General features: G+C 46.1%; 1 protein-coding gene across 2 annotated transcripts in view; it reads right to left on the minus strand.

Moving 5' to 3' along the window:
* Positions 1-11,026: 11,026 nt before the first annotated feature.
* SMIM35 (small integral membrane protein 35) overlaps positions 11,027-25,539 on the minus strand; it is a 45,995-nt gene continuing 31,482 nt past the window's right edge. Inside the window, exons 3-5 of one of the 2 annotated variants that reach the window (XM_028834030.2) lie at positions 14,065-14,181; positions 13,086-13,119; positions 11,027-12,282 (exon numbers count right to left, since the gene is read on the minus strand). In XM_028834030.2, coding sequence (XP_028689863.1) covers positions 12,183-12,282; positions 13,086-13,119; positions 14,065-14,181 — 251 coding nt within the window. In that variant the 3' untranslated portion in view covers positions 11,027-12,182. Of the gene's footprint in view, positions 12,283-13,085; positions 13,120-14,064; positions 14,311-25,539 lie in introns of those variants that run through there. The other variant, XM_077964384.1, reaches the window with a different exon arrangement.

Genomic DNA, 25,539 nt, shown 5'->3' on the forward strand with positions numbered 1-25,539 from the left:
TCCCGTCACCCAGGAGGTGTGTCCCAGCGGTGGTTCTCCTAAGTGTGGAAGTCTTCTGCACTCTATTCTAGAAGCAGCCTGCTCCATCATGAAAAACCCCACGTGGGTTTGAATTTCTCCCCATGCTCAGCCCAGTGGGTAGAACAAACCCAGGCCCGTGGCCTGAGCTTCCTGGGTGTGCTCTTTTATTTTATTTTATTTTATTTTTTCTTCTTTCTTTTCTTTTCAATGCAATCTCGCTCTGTCGCCCAGGCTGGAGTGCAGTGGCGGCTCTCGGCTCACTACAAGCTCCGCCTCCTGGGTTCACCCTATTCTCCTGCCTCAGCCTCCCGAGTAGCTGGGACTACAGGCACTCACCACCACGCCCGGCTAATTTTTTTTTTTTTATTTTTAGTAAAGACGGGGTTTCACTGTGTTAGCCCAGATAGTCTTGATCTCCTGACCTCTTGATCCGCCCACCTCGGCCTCCCAAAGTGCTGGGATTACAGGCATGAGCCACCACGCCCAGCCACTGGGTGGCTTTTCTCTTTGTCCTACCTGGATCCCCTAGCAGGTAAATGGGGACACCTCACCTCTTTTGCCCTGTGTCATCTCCAATCTTGCCTTAACCCATTCATTCTGAGAAAATAACTAGTTCTGAGGAAGTGCTGATCCTATCATCTTCAGAGAACTTGACTAATATCACACCATTTCAGACCTGCTCAGGCTTTTGCCCTAGAGCCCTCCTCGTCAAGACTGGAAAGAAAAGTAGCGTTGGTCACTTTCTCCTGGAAATGAGGTGTTAGCGATGGCTTCTTCTGCATGGAAAAGGCCCCTGAGGTGTAAATATAAAGATTCAGAGAGTAAAAGGAATTGCATTCAAGGAACTGCAGCCAGTTTGGTTGGATATGACAGATCAAGGAGCAGCTTGCAGGACAGAAGGAAGTCAGAAGATGCAGCCCGTGGTGTGGACCGTGCCTGCTCCGTTTCTGTGGAATGAGTAGGAGTTTGCGCTGGTTCACCTCTGCTTTGAGGCTGCTCTGTAACCACTCACACTAGGCCCTTGGGAGAAACTGAGTGAGTCCTTCCAAGCAGCTAGGGCTGATGAGACACTTGCAGGTTTCCTGGGACTTCGGATTACAGTCGCCAACAGAAGGCCCCAGCTGTTCTTCAACTGAGCAATCTCCTTCAAGGGCTTTTCCAAGCTGAGGAATGCGTGATGCTGTCTTTCTGTGAGCTAATGGAACTTCCTCTTAGTAAGGAGAGGGGGTAAATGGGCCACCAGTGACTGAAGAGGAAATTCAACAGAACTGTGTTTTCCCAACTTTGTAAATAGCCATAGTCAGGGTGTGCCTTGTCTACCCAACATATATCCATCCCCCCGCCTCAGTGTCCACACTTTCACAGAAGACACACAGTCCCTAGGAGGCTGGGCCCCACCCCCTGAGCCCACACGGCTCTTTGGGTGGAACGTATCTGAGCCCCACATGTGAACAGCACAGCAAGGGAAGCTGTAGGCCATGACCACCTGGGACCACTGGCAGTCTGCTGCGTAAGTGGCAGGTCCGGGCTGTCAGGGCTGATTTGATCAAGCCTCAACCTAGAGGACCCTAGATACTAGGAAGCTTGACTCATTCATTTCCTGTTGTGCTCATGGGTTAAAAAAGCAAACCCACAGTTTTGGGTTTGAAGTAAACCCCAATTTACAATTAAATGCGTTGTTATTAATGACCCACACCACATTTTCCCACTATCATCTCGATCCTAACTTCACTTAATTTCCCATAAACCTCCAAAAAGGGTGGTGGGACCCAATAAACACTCTGCCAAGGAAGGGTTGGGTAGGGTAAAACCCGTGTTTTAAGAACATGGCTCTGGCCAAACATCGGACATTAATCAGAGAGAATAGAGCAGGAGGCAGAGAGACCTGGCTGGAGGCTTTTATTGTAGTCAGCATTTCATTTTGTCAAGAAACATTATGAAGCACGTATTACGTGTTGGACATGGTGTTCAGCCCTGGGTACAGAGCGGTGAACTAAAGAAGCATGACTTCCTGGAGCCTGTCATCTGGTTATGAAGATAAACACCAAACAAAGAAACACAACAAATGGATTACTACAATCAGTGATAAGTGGTGTGAAAGAAACTAATATTCCACATGAAGGATGAGGCAGGAAGCAGAGAAACAGGGTAGGAGGTTGTCTTAGACTGGGCTACTACAACAAAACACCATGGACTGAGTGGCTTAAAAAACAGACATTTATCTCTCACAGTTCTGGAGGTGGGGAAGTGCAGGATCAAGGTGCCAGCTGAGTGAGTTTCCTGGGAGGGCTCTCTTCCTGGCTTGGAGACAGCCTCCTTCTTGCTGTGGCCTTACATGGTGGAGATAAAGAGCTCTGGCCTCTCTTCCACTTTCTTACAAGGGCATTAATCCCATCACGGAGGCCCCATCCTCATGACCTCATCTCAACCAATTACCTCCCAGAGGCCCCACCTCCAACTACCATCACACTGGGAGTGAGAGCTTCAACATGAATATGGGGAAGACAAAAATATTCAGTTCATAAGAGAGGCTTATACAATTGTCTAATCAAATGAGAGTATTGAGCAGGGGCAGTGGGAACAGAGAGAAAGGGACAGACTCAAAGACATTGTAAAGAAAGAGTTTCCAAGATGGAGCGACAGGCCAGAGTGAAAGAAGGTCTCAGAAGTGCTGGTCACACTTGAACCCAATGCTGAGAAAAGCAAAATACGGACATGGAAGGGAGACACACGTGTGGAGGGAGAGGGGAGATGATGAATTCTGGCTTAATAATGACAAGTCATCCCAGAAAATGTCTTTCAGCAATTGGCAAGGCTGGCCTGGATCTGTGAGGCTCAGGGCTGGGGATTCCCATGTGAGAGTGAATGAGCCCATAGCCCTTAGTGTGAAGGTAAGGACACCGGCTTGGAGAAGATCCCCAAACCCCTGCAGCCAACAGGTAGTTAGAATATTCACGTGATGACTTCCTCCCTTGAGGAAAAGCAGGCTGCCATCCCTTCGACTCATCGAGTCACAGGAGCCGTGGCTGTATTTGGCATCTGTCTTGCAGACCCCAGCCAGGAGCCTCACTGGGGGTCCTTGGTCCATCACAGCCCATCATCAAGGATGCAGCTGAGGGCTCCCTTTAGTAAGTTGTTCAATCTGTAGAGCTGAGAGGCTCAGGGAGGGGTATAGACTAGTACATGATCAGCAAAGGCCTGGGTGTAGGGTGCCACACCTGTCTACCTCTACCCACATGGGGCAGAAGGGCATGGTGGAGATTAAGACCTCGCAGTGACCCTGGAGAGAACAGGAACATTCCTCAGGATCCTACTATCTGGTCACCCCAGCCCTGGAAGTGTCCCTTGCCCTCCACCTCCCCACACCCCCTCTACCTGTCCCCTAAGGCAGAGTTTCCCAGACGATTGCCTCTGTCAGAATTACTTGGGAGTATTTGTCTTCCTAAGCTGCTCGCCAAGACCCAGAATTTCTGAATGCCGGTTCCCAAGGACCTGCTAGGGAAACAACTTACAGCGACCACCTTGCAGGTGATTCCAGCACACACTGAGTCACCCCTTTAAGGAACAACCTGATGATTTGCCGCTTGTTCTGTTAAAATCAGTCCTTTTTCTCCCCACTGCCCTCTACTTGGTATCACCCAGTCCACAACTTTAAGTGTCATCTGGATGCTGGTGGCTTCCAAATGTCCAAACAGGGTTTCTCTCCAGAACTCTATGCAGCTGCCTCATCAGCAGCTCCATGTGGATGTCTAGCATTGCATCTCAAAATGATAGTGTCTACAACAGAGCTCATGATTTCCCTGACACTCCTTCCTCCCCTAGTCTTCCCCACCTGATAAATGGCACCACCCTTCCCCTAGTTCAGGCCAAAAATCCAGGAGTCAGCCCTTTCCGCCCCATCAAACTCCTCAGTAGGTCCTATCAGCTCTACCTTCCAGATAAATGGTGGATCCGATCACTTGTTGCCACCTCCCACTGTCATCTGGTCAAATTCATTGTCACCTCTCCCCTGGACCACCATGAGGTTCTGTCCTGCTCCTCTGCATCCACTCCTGCTCCCTCAGTCTAATCTCCATCCCTCAGTCCTCCTGATGTAGTGCACAGGGCTGCATGGGCTCCCCCGGAACTGGAGGAGCCAGGCAGTAAGCAGATGGCAGGCCGTGGGCACTGGAGACAAGACTTTGTCAGGCCAGGAGGACAGGAGGCACTGACTGTACGGGCTGTCATGGGGATGTGCACAGGGATCAAAGGCGTGTGGACAGCAGGCATTTGGCCCAGCTGGTGCTTTCTGGGAGGCCTCCTTGGGGAAGACAAGCCAAGGGTTCTGAAAACTTCCTGGCCAGCACCACCTTCTCTCCCATCCTTCACAATCAACTTTTTGAAATAATTGAAAGATTCACTGACTCCACTTCCAACTGCTTCTGCAGCACTGACAGCTCCAGGAACACCCCGCACATGGTGTGCTATAATATGCGAATGGCCGGATGGACTTCCACAGCAAGCTTGTTGGTCTGAAAATGCTCCAAGGGCAAACAGGAAGAGGCAACAGCCCCAGGGAGTAGAAAGAATGCTGAGCCACTATCTGTTCTCTCCACATGAAACCATCATGTCAGTTCTGGACCTCAGTCTTCTCATCTGTGAAATGGACAGAGTAGTCTTCAAGCTGACTTCTTTCATTAGGGCCCTGGGCACATTGCTCTCCCTGAGTGTGCTACATGCAGTACTGACTGTGGGCTCCCAGACAGCAGAAACCCCTCTGATTTCTCTCTGTGTCCTTTGCACCCAATCAATGCCTAACACATTGCAATGGGTGCTCAATAAATTTTGATGAATAAATGAATGCATGAATGAATGAATTTCTTCCATTCGTGGGAAGGAACTTGAAGAAGCATAGTATCCAAACATGAGAAGGTAACAGTGGTGATGGTAGCTTGTGGCTGAACAGACACTTGGGAGGTATTTAGACTGAGCCTAAAGAAAAGCAGGCTGTACCTAACTATGATTTTAGATTTTATCTTCAGGCTTGCCATCTTCTTAGCCAAGGCATATTATACCATGCTGATTCCCTTCCTTGCTATTTTCACCCTACAACTCTTGGGTGTTGTAGGAACTCAGGGCTACAGACCAAACAGGAAGACTAAGGCAAGGGGATGTGGTCAAGAGACAAGGCAAAGGACCATGAAAACATTCAACATGCATTCACTCTTTGGGCAAACATTGAGCCTCTGTCATGGGCGGGCTCTCTGGAAACACAAAAGGCGATCTGACATGATCCTTCTCCTCGTTGGCTCAGTTGTGTAGTACACACACACAGGCATACGCAGGGGTGTCTCCACCCACCTCCTTCTCCACTCCCCACCCCCGCCCAGCACTGTGGAACTGATTAGAGACCGTCTGGAGGGAGAAGTAGGTTCTTGGGGGCCGAAGATGTCAGGGTAGATGCCAGCTTGGACTGAGGGTAGAAGTGGGTGAAAAAGGATTATTCAGAGTTACCTGAGCTCTGAAATAGCCTCCCAGCTGGAAGGGACCTCAGAGTCCTCAGGTCCAATGGCAGCCTTATACAAACACAGCATCAGGGGCTCAAAGCTTGCGCTCACCAGCTACAAGGGGAGGAAATGGGACTAGAATAGAAGATGTGACTTCTTTTTTTTTTTGAGACTGAGTCTCACTCTGTTGCCAGGCTGGAGTGCAGTGGTGCGATCTCGGCTCACTGCAACCTCTGCCTCCTGGGGCTGCAGGAACGTGCCACCACGCCCAGCTAATTTTTGTATTTTTAGTAGAGATAGGGTTTCACCATGTTGGCCAGGATGGTCTCAATATCTTGACCTTGTGATCTGCCGGCCTTGGCCTCCCAAAGTGCTGAGATTATAGGCGTGAGCCACTGTGCCCGGCTAAAGATGCGACTTCTAATATTGCCCACCATCATTCCCCCAGTGGCTCCCTGCTTATCGTGAGAAACTGCATCCTCCTGATTGGAAAGGAGGAGACAAGCCCAATAGCTCTGCAGATGAAAACTCACCTCCAGCACTGCCCAAACGGTTTTTGTTTTTTTGTTTTTTTTTCCAGTGAGAGTCTCGCTATGTTTCCAGGCTGGAGTGCAGTGGCACAATCTCAGCTCACTGCAACATCTGCCTCCTGGGTTCAAGCAATTCCCTTGCCTCAGCCTCCCTAGTAGCTGGGATTACAAGCACGAGCCACCACGCTTGGCTAATTTTTGTAGTTTTAGCAGAGACGGGTTTTCACCATGTTGGCCAGGCTGATCTTGAACTCCTGACCTCAAGTGATCCTCCCACCTTGGCTTCCCAAAGTGCTAGGATTACAGGCATGAGCCACTGCGCCCGGCCCCACCTGTTGTTTTGCTGGCCTGCTGCTGCTCCAGGCAGGCAGAACATTTTCACTTCTGGTCTCCAAGTGTGAGAATTCACCAGGCCACCAGCTTCCTGTTTTGTATCAGATCTGTTTAAATATCACAGCTTCTAGATGGTTTTAGATCACTAAGCAGTTTTTAGAAATATAATTAACGATCCTCCCATCTGCTCCCACTTTGAGTTTGTCAGACTCCTGGAGCACAGAGTGGGGCACTATAGACTCTGGGCTCCTGGTCCCTGGCACTAGGCACCCTCCAATGCCACTGGCATGGGACAAGATCATTAAAACTTGAAGAAGAACCTAGAGGAGAGAAAAGCTCCCTCTTCACCTGCCAGCGTCGTCATGGTTTTGATCATTCCTTAGTTATACTTCAAGATAGAAAAATCGTCATCTATGTGCTCTCTCTCAGAAATGTAACTGATCATGAGCACAAGGTTGAATGTAGTCAAGGATGAGGAGAGAGAGAAAGTTTTGGTTTTCAGAGCACCTGGGATTGCACCAGGGATGAAGCAATGATCAAGATGTTCTGAAGAGAGATTTCAACACAATTTCCTGAGAAGTTCCTGGCTATGGCCAGAGGCATGCAAAGTACCGTGGAGAACTCAGAAGAGGTTTAAAACCTGATTCTGCCTGCAAGAAATGCCCATCAAATAGGAGAAAACAAGGTTAATTTCAGGGAGACTGGATGCCCCCATGGTGCCTAGCATAGTTCCTGGCATGTTATGGAAGCAGTGTGAATAAATGAATGCAAATAAATAATCAATAATAAAGTTATGGGAGCCTGAGACTATCTGTATTTAAAATCAGCAGAGTACAAGATCCATGGGTCTTACAGAAGGCTCCCTGGAGAAGGGAAATTTGAGCTGGCATGAAGAATGGGCAGAATTTGGTGATTTGGAGGTCAAGGAAGGTCTAAAAAAACAAAAGGAAGAAAGGGGAGCAGGTCAGTGGGAAGCTCAGAGCTAAGGATGGGGCCTAAGGAGGACTGGGCTCCTGAGCTCCCTTCTCACCACACAAGGAGACCCCAGAAAGAGATTAGAGACCATCTACAGGGAGGAGTATGTTCTTGGGGGCCAAGGATGTCAGGATAGCTGCCAGTTTGGACTGAGGCTAGAAGTGGGTGACAAAGGATTATAAAGAAAATAGATTCTTGCCTGGCCTTGAACAAATCACTTCACAGCGCTCTGAGCCTCTGTTCCCTCACCTGTGAGGCTGTGAGGATGAAGACAGGCTGTGCATCATAAGCCTCGTCCCTGCACTGATACATGCTCAGCAAACATTAGCGTTTCACCCTACAGGTAAAGAACAATTTGGCTGGGAATGGGCCAGACTTGGAACCTGGTCAGACACATTCAGAGTCAAGGAAAGGCTAAGTAATGCTTAGAATCCTAGACCATTAGGGAACTGCAGCCGTCACCTTTCAACTGCCATCTCCTAAATTAGAAAGATACATTGACACTTTGTACTTGCATCTTTTAATTGTTTACTGAGCACCTACTATGGACCAGGTTATATGCTAAGAACTGAGAATGCGGAGGCTTTAAAAAAAAAAATAGATAAGGTCTTTGCTCTTCTACAAGTAAGAACCAGGAGAAACCTTGGAAAAATAGTCCAAACTTTTGATTTCCAGATGCTGAAATAGATGTCCAGAGAGGTGGACTAAGTAGCCCATGACCACACAGCACGTCAGGGCAGGGTCAGAACCAGACCTTATATTACATTTAGTCCTCATCCTTACGCCCTGATGTCAGCTGCATCCGTGAGGGCGCAGACTCTGCTCAGCTCTGGTGCAGCCAGTAGCCAGCTGTGGAACTTGGGTAAAACATGCTGCTTTTCTGACCCAAGTGTCCGTATATGTAAAACAGGACCAAGAATAATCCCTGTGTCTCAAGCTTGACATAAGGCTCAAACGCAGTACCATGCGAGAAAAGGCTTTGTGCTCTGTGAACTGTGGACTGTGCAAACAGTCTCTGCTCCTCCTTTTGATCACTAAGCAGTTTTTAAAAATATAATAATGATCCTCCCATCTGCTCCTACTTCGAGTTTCTCAGACTCCTGAAGCAGAGAGAGGGGCACCATAGACTCTGGCCTCCTGGCTTCTGTCACCTGGCCCCCTCCAATGCCACTGGCATGGGAGAAGATCATTAAGACTTCAAGGAGAACATAGAGGAGAGAAAAGCTCCCTCTTCACCTCCTAGCCTCATCATGATTTTAAATGATTTTCTAGGACAAAGAAGCTTTCTGTGGCTACACTGGGTGTCTCTTTTCTACTCGGCAAGTAAAGTTACTGGCCTCCTCTGGCACGCTCCAGTTTTAGGAGCTACTAAAGACCTACAGAACATAACCTTGCTTGCAGAGGGCTCAGCTTGGTTGAGGAACAGCACAAATGGAGGAAATGTGGTCACCTGCAATTCAGATCAAAATGGGTGGTATCAAGTCTCGAACGCTGAGCAAAGTCAGAGCAAAGATGGACTTGAGCCATCCCACAGAGACTAGATATGGCTAGGAGGGGAGGGGCTGTGGGGACAAAAGGGCACCCAGGCTGGAGAATAGCCCCAGAGAAGGCACCAAAGGGTGGCAGGGGAACTGGGAGCAGCCAGCCCCTGGGCCCTCGGCCCCTGTGACTACCTCTGGGCTCTTAGGGCCAGTGGAAAGAAGAACTGTAAAAAGGTAGCAGGAAGGTGCTGGGAGAGGCCCTGGCACAGCCGTGGTCTGGGTGCCCAACCAGTGCCTGGCTCAGCCAAACCTGTGGCTGGGTTTCCAGGCATCTGCTCCCCAATCGTTTCTAAACAAGCTGGAACCTGCCCTTTGGAGCTCTCAACAGAAACACACAGAGTCCAGGGGTGGGGCCCAGGCCCCAAGGGTGAAGAAAGCTGTGTTCGCCAGTGGCCTGCGGAAGTAAGGAAAAGAGGGGGAGGCTGAGGGGACAGAGGGTGCGTCAGAGGGCCCTAAAAGAGGAAGTCGCCCAGTATCAGTTCTGCTCCCGAGGATGGGAAATACCCTCCATGCTCCCAGCCCCGGGCAGCTGTCCCCGTCTCCTCACCTGAAGCCACAGACCTGAGGCCAGGGCCACCTGGCTCCTGGGCCCCATCCTCCCTTTCAAGTTTCCCCAAGGCTACTGAGTTCTGAGCACTTCCAGGGGCGTAGGCCAGGCATGGACTGCAGACCCAGGATCCCTGCTAGGCAGGGTGTGGGTAGAGAGTTTTATTGGGGTCGGGCCAGGTGCAGCGGCTCACACCTGTAATCCCAGCACTTTGGGAGGCTGAGGTGGGTGGATCACTTGAGGTTAGGAGTTCGGGACCAGCCTGGCCACATGGTGAAATCCCATCTCTATTAAAAATATAAAAGTTAGTTGGGCATGATGGCATGCACCTGTAATCCCAGCTACTTGGGAGGCTGAGGCAGGAGGATCCCTTGAACCTGGGAGACAGAAGTTGCAGTGAGCCAAGATCCCACCACTGCACTCCAGCCTGGGCAACAGGGTGAGACTCTGTCAGAAAGGAAGGAAGGAAGGAAGGAAGGAAGGAAGGAAGGAAGGAAGGAAGGAAGGAAGGAAGGAAGGAAGGAAGGAAGGAAGGAGGGAGGGAGGGAGGGAGGGAGGGAGGGAGGGAAGGAGGGAGGGAAGGAGGGAGGGAGGGAGGGAAGGAAAGAAGGAAGGAAGGAAGGAAGGAAGGAAGGAAGGAAGGAAGGAAGGAAGGAAGGAAGGAAGGAAGGAAGGAAGGATGGATGGATTACTGGGGCCCGAACCTCAGGGATTAGGAAACAGGCCCCAGTCCTCAGAATTGAAATCCAAGGAAGGAAGCTGAAGACAACCCATCTCCCCTCCCTGCTATTCCAAGAGGCCTTCAAGGAAGGGAGGGGTCCCAGAACCATTAAGGGGCCTTCCTCACTCCCACTTACTCAGGGACAGAAGACTCAGTTGAAGACCTCCAAATCCAGAGACTTGGTAGTTAAGTCAAAGCCTGGCTATGCTGGGAGGATGGCCGCCAGACCCTGGCAGAAAATGGGGTAAGGGCTGGTAAAGCTCCTTGCCTTCCTTCCTCTACAATCTGCTACAACCCAAAAAGAGAAATGAGGCTTCAGGAAAGGGAGCATAGGAAGAGAAATCACACAGCTACCCTCCTCCTCCCCCTTGCTGTACTGGGCTCCTGCATCTGTTGCTGGGCTGCTAGCAGAGGGGCTGGTGGATAGCTGTTCTAACTGCAGGTTTCAGCAGTGACAGGCCCCCTTCTCTTGCCCTACTCCAACCACAGGAGCCCTGAGGACACTGCCTCTCTGGTTTGAACAAGTCTGCACTAAGCACCTTCTGAGCTGATGTCCCATGCACACTCCACCTCCAGTCCAGCAGGGCACAGACCGGAAAAAGGATGATGACTCACGAGGGGAACTGCCCCACTGTCCACCAAACTACAGTGGATTCCTGGTTTCCCTGCTGCATTATCTGGTTTGTTCAGCCTCGCCTGGGTTCCTCTTCACACTCCCACCATTTCCGGCCCCCTTTTGCCACAGGGCAGGCTTTGCACAAGAAATGCAGAACACTGTAAGGTGGCACTCACCCACTCCCCCGTACCCACCCCATCGCAGGGGCCTAGGCAACAAGAACATGTTTCTAGACTGTTCTCAGCACTGCACATCAAAATTGGGAGTTGGTCATGTTTGGGATGCACTAAGGCCTTCAGCAGTAAGAGAACAGACCCAGATTGGGGACGGGGCAAGGGGAGGGTTGAAAGTGCTGGAACCAAGTACAGAGTGGGGCGGGGCAGAGTCGAGGCCCAGCTCAGGCTTCAGGGAAATTGGCCTCAGGTGGGAATGTTAAAACCATGTCTGGAATCACTTCTGTGTAACTTGCCTATTTGAAGCTATGACTGACTTTCTGGCCCCTGGTCAACCGTACAAGGGGAGGTGACTGGAGATACCCCATAAAGAAGCTCCCCACTGGTGTCTGGAGGCCTCGCCCACACTGGACTGCACTGGGCAGGGCCGGTTCTCCAGGACATCTCTGACCCCTCCTACAGGCTCAGGGCTTCCCGGGATCCAGCTCCCTCCTGAGGAATGGCGGCCTCTTTTAGTTCTGTGAGAAAGCTGCTGCTGCCCAGCCAGACTCCATCCCCGGAGGCCTGACTCCCCAGGACTCCCATGCCATAGGCTGATGGCATATCCAGAGGAGACCCCCTCATTCTCCACAATGAGAGGCTAGGCCAGGCCTTGAAGATCCAAGGGGATGAGGGCAGTCCAGGGGAGTCTGGGAGGGGCAAGAACTGCCAGAGGGAGAAATGGTTTGGATGGGAAAAAGTATCTGAGATGCGGGGAAGGGATTGGCTTGAAGGCAGTTAAGGGAAGGTGTGGCCAAAGGATCGGTGGGCCGTGAAGCAGGGGAGGCTCCTGGGCGTGGAAAGCTCAGAACTGAAGTGATGCTTCTCAGAGATATTGGCCATCTGGATATTTCATCTCAGAGCAAGAGCTGAGATAAAAAGCTCTGCTCTAGAAGCTTCCACCTTGAATACAAACAGAACCTTCCTGGGAAGGAAAGGCTGGGCATGGATTGGGTGGACAGGAGGAAACAGGGCAGGCCTAGTGCCAGAAGCGGGTAGGGGAAAACATGACCCCAAGCCTGAGATCAGCACTAGAAGACAGGGGATGAACCAGATAATCTCTTTGGGTTCCAAATGGTCCTTGGTGCGAGGCTTGGGTGCCTGGACTGTCTTAAGACCTTACTTGGACATCAGGCTCACTCGGCAGCTCTCCCAACTCCAACTCCTCTCCCCAGGGCTCCACAAGCTGCTGCCTCTGCATCAGACTAGCCTGTTGGAGAACTTCATGTAGCCACCATCTGAGCTGCTGATGTGACCACTGATGGTGAAGGGTGGACCCATCTCTAGATCCTTCAGGTTCCTGAAAAAGATGACCCAATCAGGCTACTGGAGCTGATAACCTAGCCTCTCCCTGGGACCCCATCTCCCTTGACTCCAGGGCACCAACTCACTGACTTGTCTTCCAGAAAAGCAAGTGGGCCAATTACTGTAATCATCTCTCAGGGCCAAAGGAGGTACAGCCCTGTCTGTAGCAAGTAGATGAGATGACCAGTGCCAAGAGGACTTCTGGCTCGCACTCCCTGAATCCCTGATTTTCTCATATGCTCCTCTTTTTGATACCATCTTGTGCCTGAGATTACATTATCTGTAATCAGACCTGTCTCCAGCAGAGACATGAAATGCTTGAAGACAGAGACTATGCCCTGTCATCTTTGTACTCCTTGAAACTAATACCGCAGTAGTGGTGGTTATGATAGAATCTTTCTGAATAAATGAAAAGGAAGGAAGGAAGGAAGGAAGGAAGGAAGGAAGGAAGGAAGGAAGGAAGGAAGGAAGGCAGGCTCTGCCTGCTTGGGGAAGAGATGGATGGATGGATGGATGGATGGATGGATGGATGGATGGAAGGATGGATGGATATTCCCTGCCTAAGGGTGAGTGTTAAGGAGATCATTGTCATCAGGGTTTCACATAGTCCTGTCTGTGTTCAAGTTTTAATTCATGGGACTTTTCTAAATGGATTCCCGTGCCCTTCTTTTGTTTTCTTAGGGGCATGAACAGAAGAAAGGAAAGGGAACCAGTCAGTTCTTACTCTATCTTTGATTGTTTTTCTGTTATATCTACCCCCAACCCCCACATCACCCAGATTTCCCTGAATTTACTCACCGGATTTGGTATAAGTTGAAGACAAAATTAGGCCCTAGGAGGACAATCCAAAAAGAGAGGGTTAGTACCTCCAGGGGAAGCAGTCCATCACCCTTCTAAGAATGTCTGGTGCTCCCTCTCCCTTGTCTGGAGGAGGAAGGTGGCTGGACTGGACCTCAGGATGGGGTGGGAGCATCCCAGCCTCCTTCAGGGCCCCCCATTAAGGGTTCTGATTATCCTGGGATGAAGGCAGTCCTAGCCTGGACCCCAAAAGAACCAGACCTGGGTTTGAATTCAGACTCCACCTCATTCTAACTCCATGACCTTAGCCTCATGTCCCCATTTTTAAAAATGAAGCCTATAATAATGTCTTTCTCATGTGGAATTTTAAAGAAAATCATATTAGATGAAAGTGCATTGGCACATAGTAGGTGCCTGACAAATATCCATGGACTCTGTTAAAGTTAACTGCAGATCTAGGAAATAGTCTCTACCTCTTGGCATTCCAGCACACCCTTCCAGCTTTCCCAGAATCCAGTGAAAAGTGCAGCTGTGTCTAGAGTTGGGAACACCACAGCAATTTCCAGGAGACTCCCAGAGAAGCTGATACCTCCACAAGTTTAGGAGAGGGCCCCAAGACCCATAGGCAGGGGCAGAGACACAAAAGGAGCCAGAGTTAGACCACTTGGAGCTTGGCCTGTCTAGCCTGTTGCTCTTGGCCTTGGGGGTCCACACAGACCCCTGGCATGGACGCTGAAGGAGGAGGAAGCTGGCGGCTTGCTGGGGTGGGAGGAGCCCCCATTCCCTCGATAAAGGCGCCATTGCCCCACCTCACCACCTCAACTGCTCAGCCACCCACTCAAGTCTTCAACCACTGCAACCACCACAGGAAATATTTTTGCATCCCACCATGCTGAAGAGTTTGCAGCCCTGCCAGGCATTGCTATGGGAGAGGAGGAGCTGGGCAGAACTGGGGCGACAGGGCCCAGTGCACACTCACCCTCCCAGCAGTACCCGCGCTGGTACCACTTGGCCAGGCTGTAGCCGAGGATGGACACGAGCAGCAGCAACAGCCCCACGCCAAGGATCAGGCCCAAGGTGCTGATGGAGTCCTCACCTGCAGAGACACACAGTTGTGCACCCTCCCACAGCCCCCTGCACCAAGCCACCTGCACCACATTCCAAAGCTCCTCTCCTCCCTTCCCACTGCCCACCAACATAACTCCCCTGGGAGCCTTGCTCTGAGCCCGAGGATTCAGCCCAGCTAGACTAAGATGAAAATGTTTGACACCTGAATTTTTAGAGTGAGCCTATCCAGTATTTGGAGCTTATTAATCCAAAGGAATAGTCATCTGATAGTAGAGATTGTTTGAGGTCTTTTTGAAGCCACAGGCACTCTACTTGGAAAAGGCTCTGCCTGTCTGGGGGAGAGCCTGGGACGTCTCGCCTCAGCATGAGCCAGGTGATCAGAGGGGCCACCTGGAGGGTCCAAGAACACCTACCTAGGAGCCTCAGTCCCCACTCCCCTTTGCAAAGCCCATGCAGCCAGTGGCAGCAGGGTGTTAACCCTTGAGCTCTGTTTGCTGCCTGTACTTACCACTTCTTCCCTTTTTGTGGTATGAGCTCTTAGCTAAATTTACATTTTATTTGTAAAGCCAAACCAAGAAAGAGAGAGAGAGAGGTTGGAAACCTGCAGGGAGATGAGACAGGCCGTGGTCGAAGCAGAAAGGGCAACCGGTTCTGAGGAAGAGGCTGACAGTAGGGGCACCCTAGGGACAACCCACCTCTGCTGGGGCAGGGAATCAGGAAGGCCAGCCCCACTCCTGCCTGATGCCAGGAGTGTGGAAGAATGAAATGATTCCCCATTTGGTGTACTGAGGTTCCAGGGATATTGCCAAGAGGCCAGGAGTTGCAGTGGTTGAGCTCAGACTTTAGGTGAAGGCTAGCATCTGAAGCCTAGATCCACTGGCTTATTTGCAAACTGTGAGACCCTGACACATGCAAGTCCCTTTACCTTTCTGAACTTCAACTGCTCTGATGGAAAATAAGACTAATATTAAATACACATAGATTTGTTGTGACAATTAAAAGACATACCATATGTAGAGAGCACTTAGGAGAGGATCTGGCATACACTAAATGCTCAATAGATATAAATTACATCATTATTGTTGTTGTCATTAGTATTATCAAATGGTGCAATTGTATTTTTTAAGTATTTCACAATTCTCCCATTAAAAATGGTATGCCCTGGCCGGGCGCGGTGGCTCACGCCTGTAATCCCAGCACTTTGGGAGGCCGAGGCGGGCGGATCACAAGGTCAGGAGATCGAGACCACGGTGAAACCCCGTCTCTACTAAAAATACAAAAAATTAGCCGGGCGCGGTTGTGGGCGCCTGTAGTCCCAGCTACTCGGGAGGCTGAGGCAGGAGAATGGCGTGAACCCGGGAGGCGGAGCTTGCAGTGAGCCGAGATCGCGCCACTGCACTCCAGCCTGGGCTGGGCGACAGAGCGAGACTCCGTCTCAAAAAAAAAAAAAAAAAAAAAATGGTATGCCCATGCTATGCCCCTTGGTCCTTCCTCTCACTAGCAACCAGGTTATTCTCTACTCAGTGAAGAGAATGTAACAGCCAAATGCAGAGGGAAGCGGTCTCTCCTTTCAGTTTTAAGTTCCAAAAACCCATGCCCTTAGAGAGAGGGGAAGAATTCACAGCATAGACAAGAAGTGAGCCAGAACCAGAATTACCCTCCTCATCATACTAGGAAAAAATACCCAACCCAGAGAGATGAAAGAGATAAAGAAAAAGGCCAGGTTATAAAGATGCTGATGGGTCCCAGAGAGAGCAACCTTGTTCCCTGCTTCAAAGTCAAGCCCCAGGAAGGCAATAGAATTCCCAGATGGAGTTGTGGGGGATCCAAGAGCTGGGCTGAGCTCCAAGACAGCAAGAGCCCAGATAAGAATAGTTGCATGGGGTGCCTTGCCAAATGGAGCCTCACACAGCCTTGAAAAGTTGTTGTCATGACATGAGAGTAACCAAATGATTCCTGTATCCACAAGAGAGGCAGGGAAGTCATAGAGAGCCCCTCCAGACCTGGAGGAGCCACAGAGCTGGGATCTAGGGACACTTCTGCAGCATCCTTTAGTACTGACGCTCAAAGCCTATTCCAGATGATGGCCATCCCTATGGGTACTGGTGTGAGCAGATGACATCAGGAACTATGCACTTCTCCCTACCCCCACCCTTTAACCCCTCCCCAAGAAAAGAGGGGAACAGGGATCTCCCAGTGACTAAAATTAAAATTATGCTATCTTAACAGGCTGAGACTGAAAATAGAAGTTAGATTTTAGAAAAAACAAAGTTACATTTCTTGCATACATGAGTTTATCCACTGAAATGTATGCCTCCTACTAAGACCACGATGATGAAGATGACAAATATTATTACTGTGTGGAGGCAACTACTTGTCCACCAAAATCCACTCTCCTCAGGCTTTTTTGCAGTTATGTGCCAACTGGAATGATAATAGCCTGGACAAATGTGGAAGTCACATGCTGAAGATGCCAAAGCTGCTATCAAATTGAATCCCTGAGTCACCATGTGGAGGACAGCCATCAGAGACATGAACACCTACTTAGACTAGAGGTCTAAGTAAGCTTCTGTTGTGTTTCAGCCATAATTAGTTTGGATCTGCTTGTTACAGCAGTTTAGCCTGCTTGACCAATGTAATTACTAATCTTATTTGACTCTATGCAATCATTTTTAGCTAGACAGCCAGGTAAAAGGAAGAAGCAGGAGATGACACACTCCTGTGCTATGGAAAGAAAGGCTTATTATTGACCCCAATCCTGGAGTCCAGCATGGAAGTGAGCTATTGTCCCAGGACCCCAGAACACAAGAACAGCTTAAATGCTGGCAGAGAAGCGTGTGTGGGCAGTGGCCGTGGGAACTGGAAGGTGCTTCAAGGGAGGCAGCTACAGATGGTTGGGAAGGGGAGGGGAACAATGGAATAGCCTCTTGCAAGCCCAAGTAGCTTCCAGTCTTTCTGCAAGTATTTAACTGCATCTTCTCTGTGCGAGGCACTGTTCCAGGCACTTGTATTAAAGCAATAAAATATGTGAAATCCCCTGTCCTCATGGAGATTACATTCCAGTGAAGGGAGACAGGCAATAAACAAAATAAAGAAATTGATTATATAGCATATTAGAGGGTGGTAAATGCTAGAGAAAACAAATAAGCAGAAAGAAAGCATTGTACAGGGAGAGAGCAGTTTTAAATAAAGTGGTCAAGGAAGGTCTTATGACAAATGTAACAATTGAAGAGCAAAGACCTACAGGAGGTGTATTAGTTTATTGTCACACTACTAATAAAAACATACCTGAGACTGGATAATTTATAAAGGAAAGAGGTTTAATTGACTCACAGTTCAGCATGGCTGGGGAGGTCTCAGGAAACTTATAATCAGGGTGGAAGGGGAAGCAAACACATCCTTCTTCACATGATGACAGGAAGGAGAAGAGTGCCAAGCAAAAGCAGGGAAAGTCCCTTATAAAACCATCAAATCTCATGAGAACTCACTCACTATCAGAAGAACAGCATGAGGGTAACAACCTTCATGATTAAATTACTTCCCACCTGATCCCTCTCACAACACATGGGGATTATGGGAACTACAATTCAAGATGAGATTTGGGTGAGGACACAGCCAAACCATATCAGGAGGTGAGAGAAGAAACAAGCCTTAGAGGTATCTAGAGTGAAAATGTCTAAGCAGAGGGAGCAGTGGGTACAAATGAGGCAGGAGCATGCCTAGCAGGTTCCAGAAGCATCCAGGAGTCCAGGGTGATGAGCAGGAAGGCAGCAGGAGAGGAGGTCCAGGAGTCAAATAATGTAGTGTTCTGAAGACAATGAGGGGAGCTTGGCTTTTCCTCTGAGTGAGATGGGGAGTCACTTGAGGACTTGGAGCAGAGAAAGACATGACCCAATGCCTTAAAATGATGTCTCTGACTGGCTACTGTGTTAAGAATTAAAGAGGTAGGGAATGATGCTGGGGAAAGGGGGCCAGTCAGGAGGCTACTGCAATATCCAAGCAAGAGATGGTAATTGCAGGAAAGCAGTGCAAGGAACTAAGAGGCCAAGGTCAAAGAAGATCATCTCTGTGGATGACAGAGAGAGGAACAGTGACCCAAGGGCTCAAATCTTCAAGAACTAAGGGTTAGTGACTCACAGGTGGACGGACAGATGACAACACAGCGTCATAGTGATACTGGTGGTGTTTGTGGAAGTTGGGGTTTGAAGGGTTTCATTAAAGAAAAGTCTGTCCAAAAGTAGGAAATACCAGTAGGAAAGCACCAGCAGGGAAATCACAGGCCTTCCAGAGACCCCAAGGTGAGGGAAGAAGATGCTATGTCTCCATTGTTACTTTTTTGTCCCCTCTACACAGTGCCTTCTGACTTAGGCAGCTTGCAGAAACAATTACTCTATTTTACCTCTTGATCTTTCTGGGATGCTCCTTTACCTAATATTCTTTAGTCTTCTTTTTAATACTTTTACATTTTTATTATACAATATTTCATGCCTATAAGAAGTACATAAAATAGCATGAAGAACAGCCAGCCATGTGCCTACTACTAATTTTTCAAAGAATTCTAAAATGTTACCATTCTTACTTATAAAGTAGCTCCATTTCAGAGTAGTCCTCTCCTATCTCTCTCTCCAAGTAAATACCATTCCAAATTTGGTGTTTATCTCTTCTATACACCTTTTTTATATAATTACTTCATATTTTTAATAAATTCTATATATCTATGTAGATATAGAGATATATAGCATTGTTTTACATGTTTTCAAACTTCATGAAAATTGTATTAGGACCACTTCCACTTCTGGCCATGGTGGAATAATAGGGACCAGGTTTACTCTCCTACTTTAGTAACTAGAAAACCAACAAACCATCTAAAACAATGGGCAAAGGTAGTACAGAATAGTGATCCCTGAAGGAAGGAAATAAAATGAAGAGCTCTCTAGGATTGCCTAGCTTATTGCCTGGGTGAGTTCCCTAAGTTCCAGCACCGGAGGGAAAACCCAGAAAGAGCCCAGCAGTCAAATGGAGGAGTCAATTTAGAGTTCTGGGAAGCCCAGGAAGCAAAAATTTATAGGACAAAACACCAGAGACAAGGGAGCTGGACAGAGACAAGGACCCACAGAGATCTGCAAAGGGATCCCCCAAAGTCTTCGGCTGTGGCTTGCCTTTTAAGTTTGCTTATAGTGTCTTTCTTGAGCAGAATTTTAACTAATATTTTAATCAAATTTATCCATATGTGTGCTTTTTAAAAATCTTATTTAAGACATCCATCTCTACTCCAAGACATACTTCTTAATTTTTTTCTAAAAGTTTTAACATTTTGTTTTTTACAGTTTAGGACTTTAATCAACCTGGAATTCATTTTGTTTACATTTTCTCCATAATTTTTATATGGAAATTAATTTTCTATCCTTTTCCCCTTCATTGCTGCTGCTTTCATATATCAAGTTATACAGATGTGCCTGCTTCTTTTTCTGGACTTTCAGCTGTCTTCTATTTGTCTACATGTCTGTCACTGGACACTAGACATGTAATGACAAACACTGCTACATTATCTTAATTACTATGGCCTCATAATAAATCTTGGCTGGACGTGGTGACTTACGCCTGTAATCCCCGCACTTTGGGAAGCCGAGATGGTGGGATCAACTGAGGTCAGGAGTTCAAGGCGACCAACCTGGTCAACATGGTGAAACCCTGTCTCTACTAAAAATACAAAAATTAGCCAGGTGTGGTAGTGGGCAAATGTAATCCCAGCTACTCAGGAGGCTGAGGCAGGAGAATTGCTTGAACCCGGGCAGCAGAGGTTGCAGTGAGCCGAGATAGCAGCAGTGCACTCCAGCCTGGGCAAGAAAATGAGACTCAATCATAAATAAATAAATAAATAAATAAATAAATAAATAAATCTTGATAACTGGTAAAATAAACGCTCCACTCTATCCTCCCTCGTAAGCATGTTAGTTATTCTGAGTACTTTGCTCTTTCTTGTGAATTTGGGAATTTGTTTTTCAAGGTCAGTGAAAATCTCTATTAGAATTTGATTGAGGTAGCAGTAAATGTATAGGTTTATTTGCATAAAACTTATATATTTGAGATACTGAGTCCTCAGACTTACAAGTATGGCAAATGTTTTCATTTATTTTGGGTCATCTTTTAGAGACTATCATATGTTTTATAATTTGTCCCTTAAATGCTTGGTACTCTTCTTACTAGATTTATTCCTCAGTACTTTATAATGTTGTTGTAAGTGTGAATGGGAGCTTGTTTTGTGTACATTGGTCTTCCATGTAATAGTGTTGCTGAATTCTCTCATTCTAATCATTTTCTTCTGGTCTCCCTTGGATGTATAGACTATTATATTGTCCACAAATAAAGGTCATTTGGTTTCTTACTTTCTGTTCTTATGTGTCTCAATTTATTTTTCTTGTCTAATTGTATTCGTTAGAACTTCCAGTATAATGTACTTTGATATATGTATTTGATGCTCTAAATGTACTCCTAAACATCGCTTTAGCTTAATTTTATAAGACTTGATATGTAATATTTTTACCTTTGTCTGATCTAAATGTTTTGTAATTTCCACTGGGATATCCTCTTTAACCCTTGAGGTATTTGGCAGTGCCTTTTTAGTTTCCGAATTCACAGGGTAAGGTGTTTTTTGTTTGTTTGTTTGTTTGTTTGTTTTACTATTTATTAAGACAGACATGAGTTAAAGAGTTATGGCTGGTATAAGAAAAGAGTAACAGTTAATTTAATTTTAACAGTAGCTCAATGTTTTCATCTAACTCATGAAGTCAAAGTAAAGCTTTTAGAAGCTTACTCTGTAGGAGGTAAAACATTGGAAATTATTGTGAATGTTACTGAAAATTCAGTTTAAAAGTTTGACATTAACAATAAAATTTTTTTACTTACTTTTGTCACTCTAAACTTCAGTCTTAGATATTTTTTCTGACCTATCTTCTACCTGACTAATTCTCTCTTCAGCTGTGTCTAATCTGCCATTAATCATCCTTAGTGTTTTAATTTGTTATTGTTTTTCATTTCCATAATTTTAACTTTTAACTTTTTTTATAATTTCCAATATTTGTTAAATTTTTCCATTATATCTAATTTTATATCATTTGCTATACATCTTTCCCATATTTTTTATTGGTTGTTCTAGGGTTTATAAAATGTATCTTTAACTTATCACAGTCACATATAAGAGGGAAAATAAAGATATTCCATATAAAAAACTAATCAAAGGAAAGCTGAAGTGGCTATATTGATATCAGACAAAAAAGATTTTAAAACAAGAAATATCACCAAGGATAAAGAAGGACATTTCATAATGATAACAGGGACAATTCATCAAGAGGACATTTCATTATATAGCTTTAAAATATAAAAAGAAAAAATGAATAAAACTGAAAGACAAACTTTAAAAATTCGTAATTATTATTAGAGATTTCAACTCTTCTCTCTCAGCAATTGGTAGAACAGGAAATCAGGTAAGGATGTAGAAGACACAAATAACACTGTCAGCCAACTTGACCTTGTAGACATTTACAGAACACTACATCCAACATCTGTGGAATACACGTTGTTCTCAAGTATATATGGAGCATTCATCAAGACAGATCATATGCTAAACCATAAAACTATAAGTCTTTTTTTTTTTGTTTTTTTTGTTTTTTTTTTTTTTTGTGACTGAGTCTTGCTCTATCGCCAGGCTGGAGTGCAGTGGCGCAATCTCGGCTCATTGCAATCTCCACCTCCCTGGTTCAAGTGATTCTCCTCCCTTAGCCTCCCAAGTAGCTGGGACTACAGGTGCCTGCCACCATGCCTTGCTAATTTTTGTATTTTTAGTACAGAAGGGGTTTCACCATGTTGGCAAGGATGGTCTTGATCTCTTGACCTCATGATCCGCCTGCCTTGGCCTCCCAAAGTGCTGGGATTACAGACGTGAGCCACCGCGCCTGGCCCAATAATAAGTCTAAGTAAGTAAATCTCAATAAATTTTTAGAAGTTAAAATAATATACAATATGTTCCCTGACCACAGAATTATATTGGAAAATAAAAACAAAAAGATATCTGGAAAACATCTCAATATTCAGAAATTAAACAACACACTTTTAAAAGCATCCTGGGTAAAAGAAGATACCACAAGGGAAATTAGAAAATACTTGGATCTGAATGATATTGAAAACACAACATATCAAAAATGTAAGTTGAGGAGACAGTCCAAGGCAGCTAAAGTTCACAAGACAGAGGAAAAAGCTGCATCGGGTAAAAAATCTAGCGATGTGCAGAGGGACCCCCTCAAGTATTCAATAAGTAATGAGTGTATGTGTGTTAAAGGAGCTACCTGAGGCCAGAGAATCATCTGAAAGCATTCGTGGGAAACAGTGTCTAGCATTCAAATAGCGCTAGAAGCAGTGCCTATTCCCATAAGCCAGACTAGAAAAACTCATAATTCACAGGGTATTGGATAGGGAACTCAGGAAGCTCTTTCCTTAGTGGTGAGAATAATTAGCCTTAGACTGTTCAGCCTAAGGCTAATTACTTCCACCACTTTGGGTCTTGGTTTTATGATTTGTCTACTGCTCTGAACCCATCTAACAAATCATAAAACCAAGACCCAAAAAGGTCAAACTGCTTCCAAGTAACTTAACTGCTTCCCAATATATTTATAGGCAAACGAAAATATCTAGCACTCAGCAAAGTAAAAATTCACAATATCCTCATTCGATCAAATATTACCAGGCACTCAGAGAGGCAGAGCAAAATGACTCATAATGAACAGAACAATCAACAGAGCACAGGCCTTGGAATCCTGCAGCCTGGGTCTGAATCCTATTTACTTATCAGTCTGAAGCCTTCAGCAAGTTATATAACCACGAAGAGTCTCAGTTTCATGTGTGTGTGAAAAAGAGGGAAAAGGGAGAAAGAGAGATTCAATAAGTCTCAAATTATAAAAGACCCAAATTTTTTAAGACCCAAATTATTTCCAGGGATGAAAACTACAACACCTGAGATGAAAATTAAATTGAATGGAATCAACAGCAGACTAGGCATTACAGAAGATAAAAATAGTGCACTTGAAGGCATAGCAATAGAAACTATCCAAGATGAGACATAGAGGGAAAAAAAAGCAATAAAACAAATGAAAAAGCTGGGCGTGGTGGCTCAAGCCTGTAATCCCAGCACTTTGGGAGGCCAAGGTGGATGGATCACTTGAGGTCAGGAGTTCCAGAACAGCCTGGTCAAAATGGTGAAACTCCATCTCTACCAAAAATACTTAAAAAATTAGCCAGATGTGGTGGCATGCACCTATAATACCAGCAACTCAGGAGGCTGAGGAAGGAGAATCGCTTGAACATGGGTGCTGGAGGTTGTGCTGCACTCCAGCCTGGGTGATAGAGTGAGACACAAAAGAAAGAGAGAAAGAGAGAGAGAGAGGAAGAAAGGAAGGAAGGAAGGAAGGAAGGAAGGAAGGAAGGAAGGAAGGAAGGAAGGAAGGAAGGAAGGAAGGAAGGAAGGAAGGGAGGGAGGGAGGGAGGGAGGGAGGGAGGGAGGGAGGGAGGAAAGAGTATCAGTGAGGTTCAGGACAACTTCAAACCACCTAATATATGTGTAATTAGATTCCCTGAAGGAGAAAATGAGGGAAAACAGAAAAAAAAAATTGATGAGATATGGCCAACAATTTTCCAATTTTGAAGAACCTATCAAGTTATTTGTTCAAACAAGACATTTCTTTTCCTATGAGGAATTCTAGTGTCCATGGTTGATACCATAATTCTTTTTTTATTACATCAAGGAAGGCCTAAACTATCCTCAGGAACAAATAGACTACATTTCCTTTCAACCAATCCTTCATAAGAATCATTCTTTTTAACTAAACCATAGTATAGGTTGGAAAATATACATGTCAAGGGTGTGGTGTCTGGTAAGGTCCTGGGCTGCATGTTTACTGTATTGCTTATAAAGGGTAAGGCCAATTTTTTTTTTTTTTTTTTTTTTTTTTTGGCAGAATCTCGCTCTGTCACCAGGCTGGAGTGCAATGGTGTGATCTTGGCTCACCGCAACCTCCGCCTCCCAGGTTTAAGCAATTCTCCTGTCTCAGCCTTCCAAGTAGCTAGGATTACAGGTCCCTGCCACCATGCTTGGCTAATTTTTGTATTTTTAGTAGAAGCAGGGTTTCACCATGTTGACCAGGCTGGTCTCGAACGCCTGACCTCAGGTGATCTGCCCGCCTCAGCCTCTCAAAGTGCTAGGCTACAGGCGTGAGCCACTGCGCCCAACCTCAACTTTTATTTTAGATTCAGGGAGTAGATGTACAGGTTTGTTAAATGAGTATATTGAATGATGCTGAGGTTTGGGGTACAAATGATCCCATTACCCAGGTAGTGAGCTTAGTACCAATAGTTAGTTCTTCAACCCTTGCTCCTCTCCCTCTCTCCCCCATCTAGTGGTCCCTAGTTTCTATTTTTCCCTGTCCATATGTACCCAGTGTTAAGCTTTCACTTGTAAGGGAAAACATGTGGTATCTGATTTTCTGTTCCGGTGTTAATTTGCATAGGATAATGACCTCTAGCTTCATCAATTTTCCTGCAAAGGACAAGATTTTGTTCTTTCTCATGGCTGTGTAGTATTTCATGGTGTACATGTACCACATTTTCTTCATCCAGTCCACTGTTGATGGGCACCTAGGTTGATTCTATGTCTTTGCTGTTGTGAACAGTGCTGCAATGAACATATGAGTGCATGTAACTTTTTGGTAGAACTGCTTATTTTCTTTTGGGTATATACCCAGTAATACGATTGTGGAGTCAAATGGTAGTTCTGTTTTGAGTTTCTTGAAAAATCTCCAAACTGCTTTCCACAGTGGCTGAATTTTACATTTTACATTTACATTTTAATTTACATTTCGACCAACGGTGTATAAACGTTCCCTTTTCTCTGTAGCCTTGCCAACATCTGTTATTTTTTGACTTTTTAATAGTAGTTATGCTTGCTGGCATGAGATGCTATCTCACTATGGTTTTGATTTGCATTTTTCCAATGATACTGATGTTGAGCGTTTTTTTGTGTTTGTTGGCCACTTGTATGTCTTCTTTTGAGAAATGTCTGTTTGTGTCCTTTGCCCACTTTTTAATGGGGTTATTTGGCCTTTGCTTGTCAAATTGCCCAAGTTCCTTATAGATTCTAGATATTAGACCTTTGTTGGATGCATAGATTATGAATATTTTCTCCCATTCTATTGGTTGTCTGTTTGTTCTGTTGATAGTTTCTTTCGCTGTGCAGAAGTTCTTTAGTTTAATTAGGTCCCATTTGTCAGTTTTTATTTTTGTCATAACTGCTTTTGGGCACTTAGTCATAAATTATTCACCAAGGCCAATGTCCAGAATG

The sequence above is a fragment of the Macaca mulatta genome, chromosome 14, assembly GCF_049350105.2.
Source record: "Macaca mulatta isolate MMU2019108-1 chromosome 14, T2T-MMU8v2.0, whole genome shotgun sequence".
In the NCBI taxonomy this organism is placed as follows: Eukaryota; Metazoa; Chordata; class Mammalia; order Primates; family Cercopithecidae; genus Macaca; species Macaca mulatta.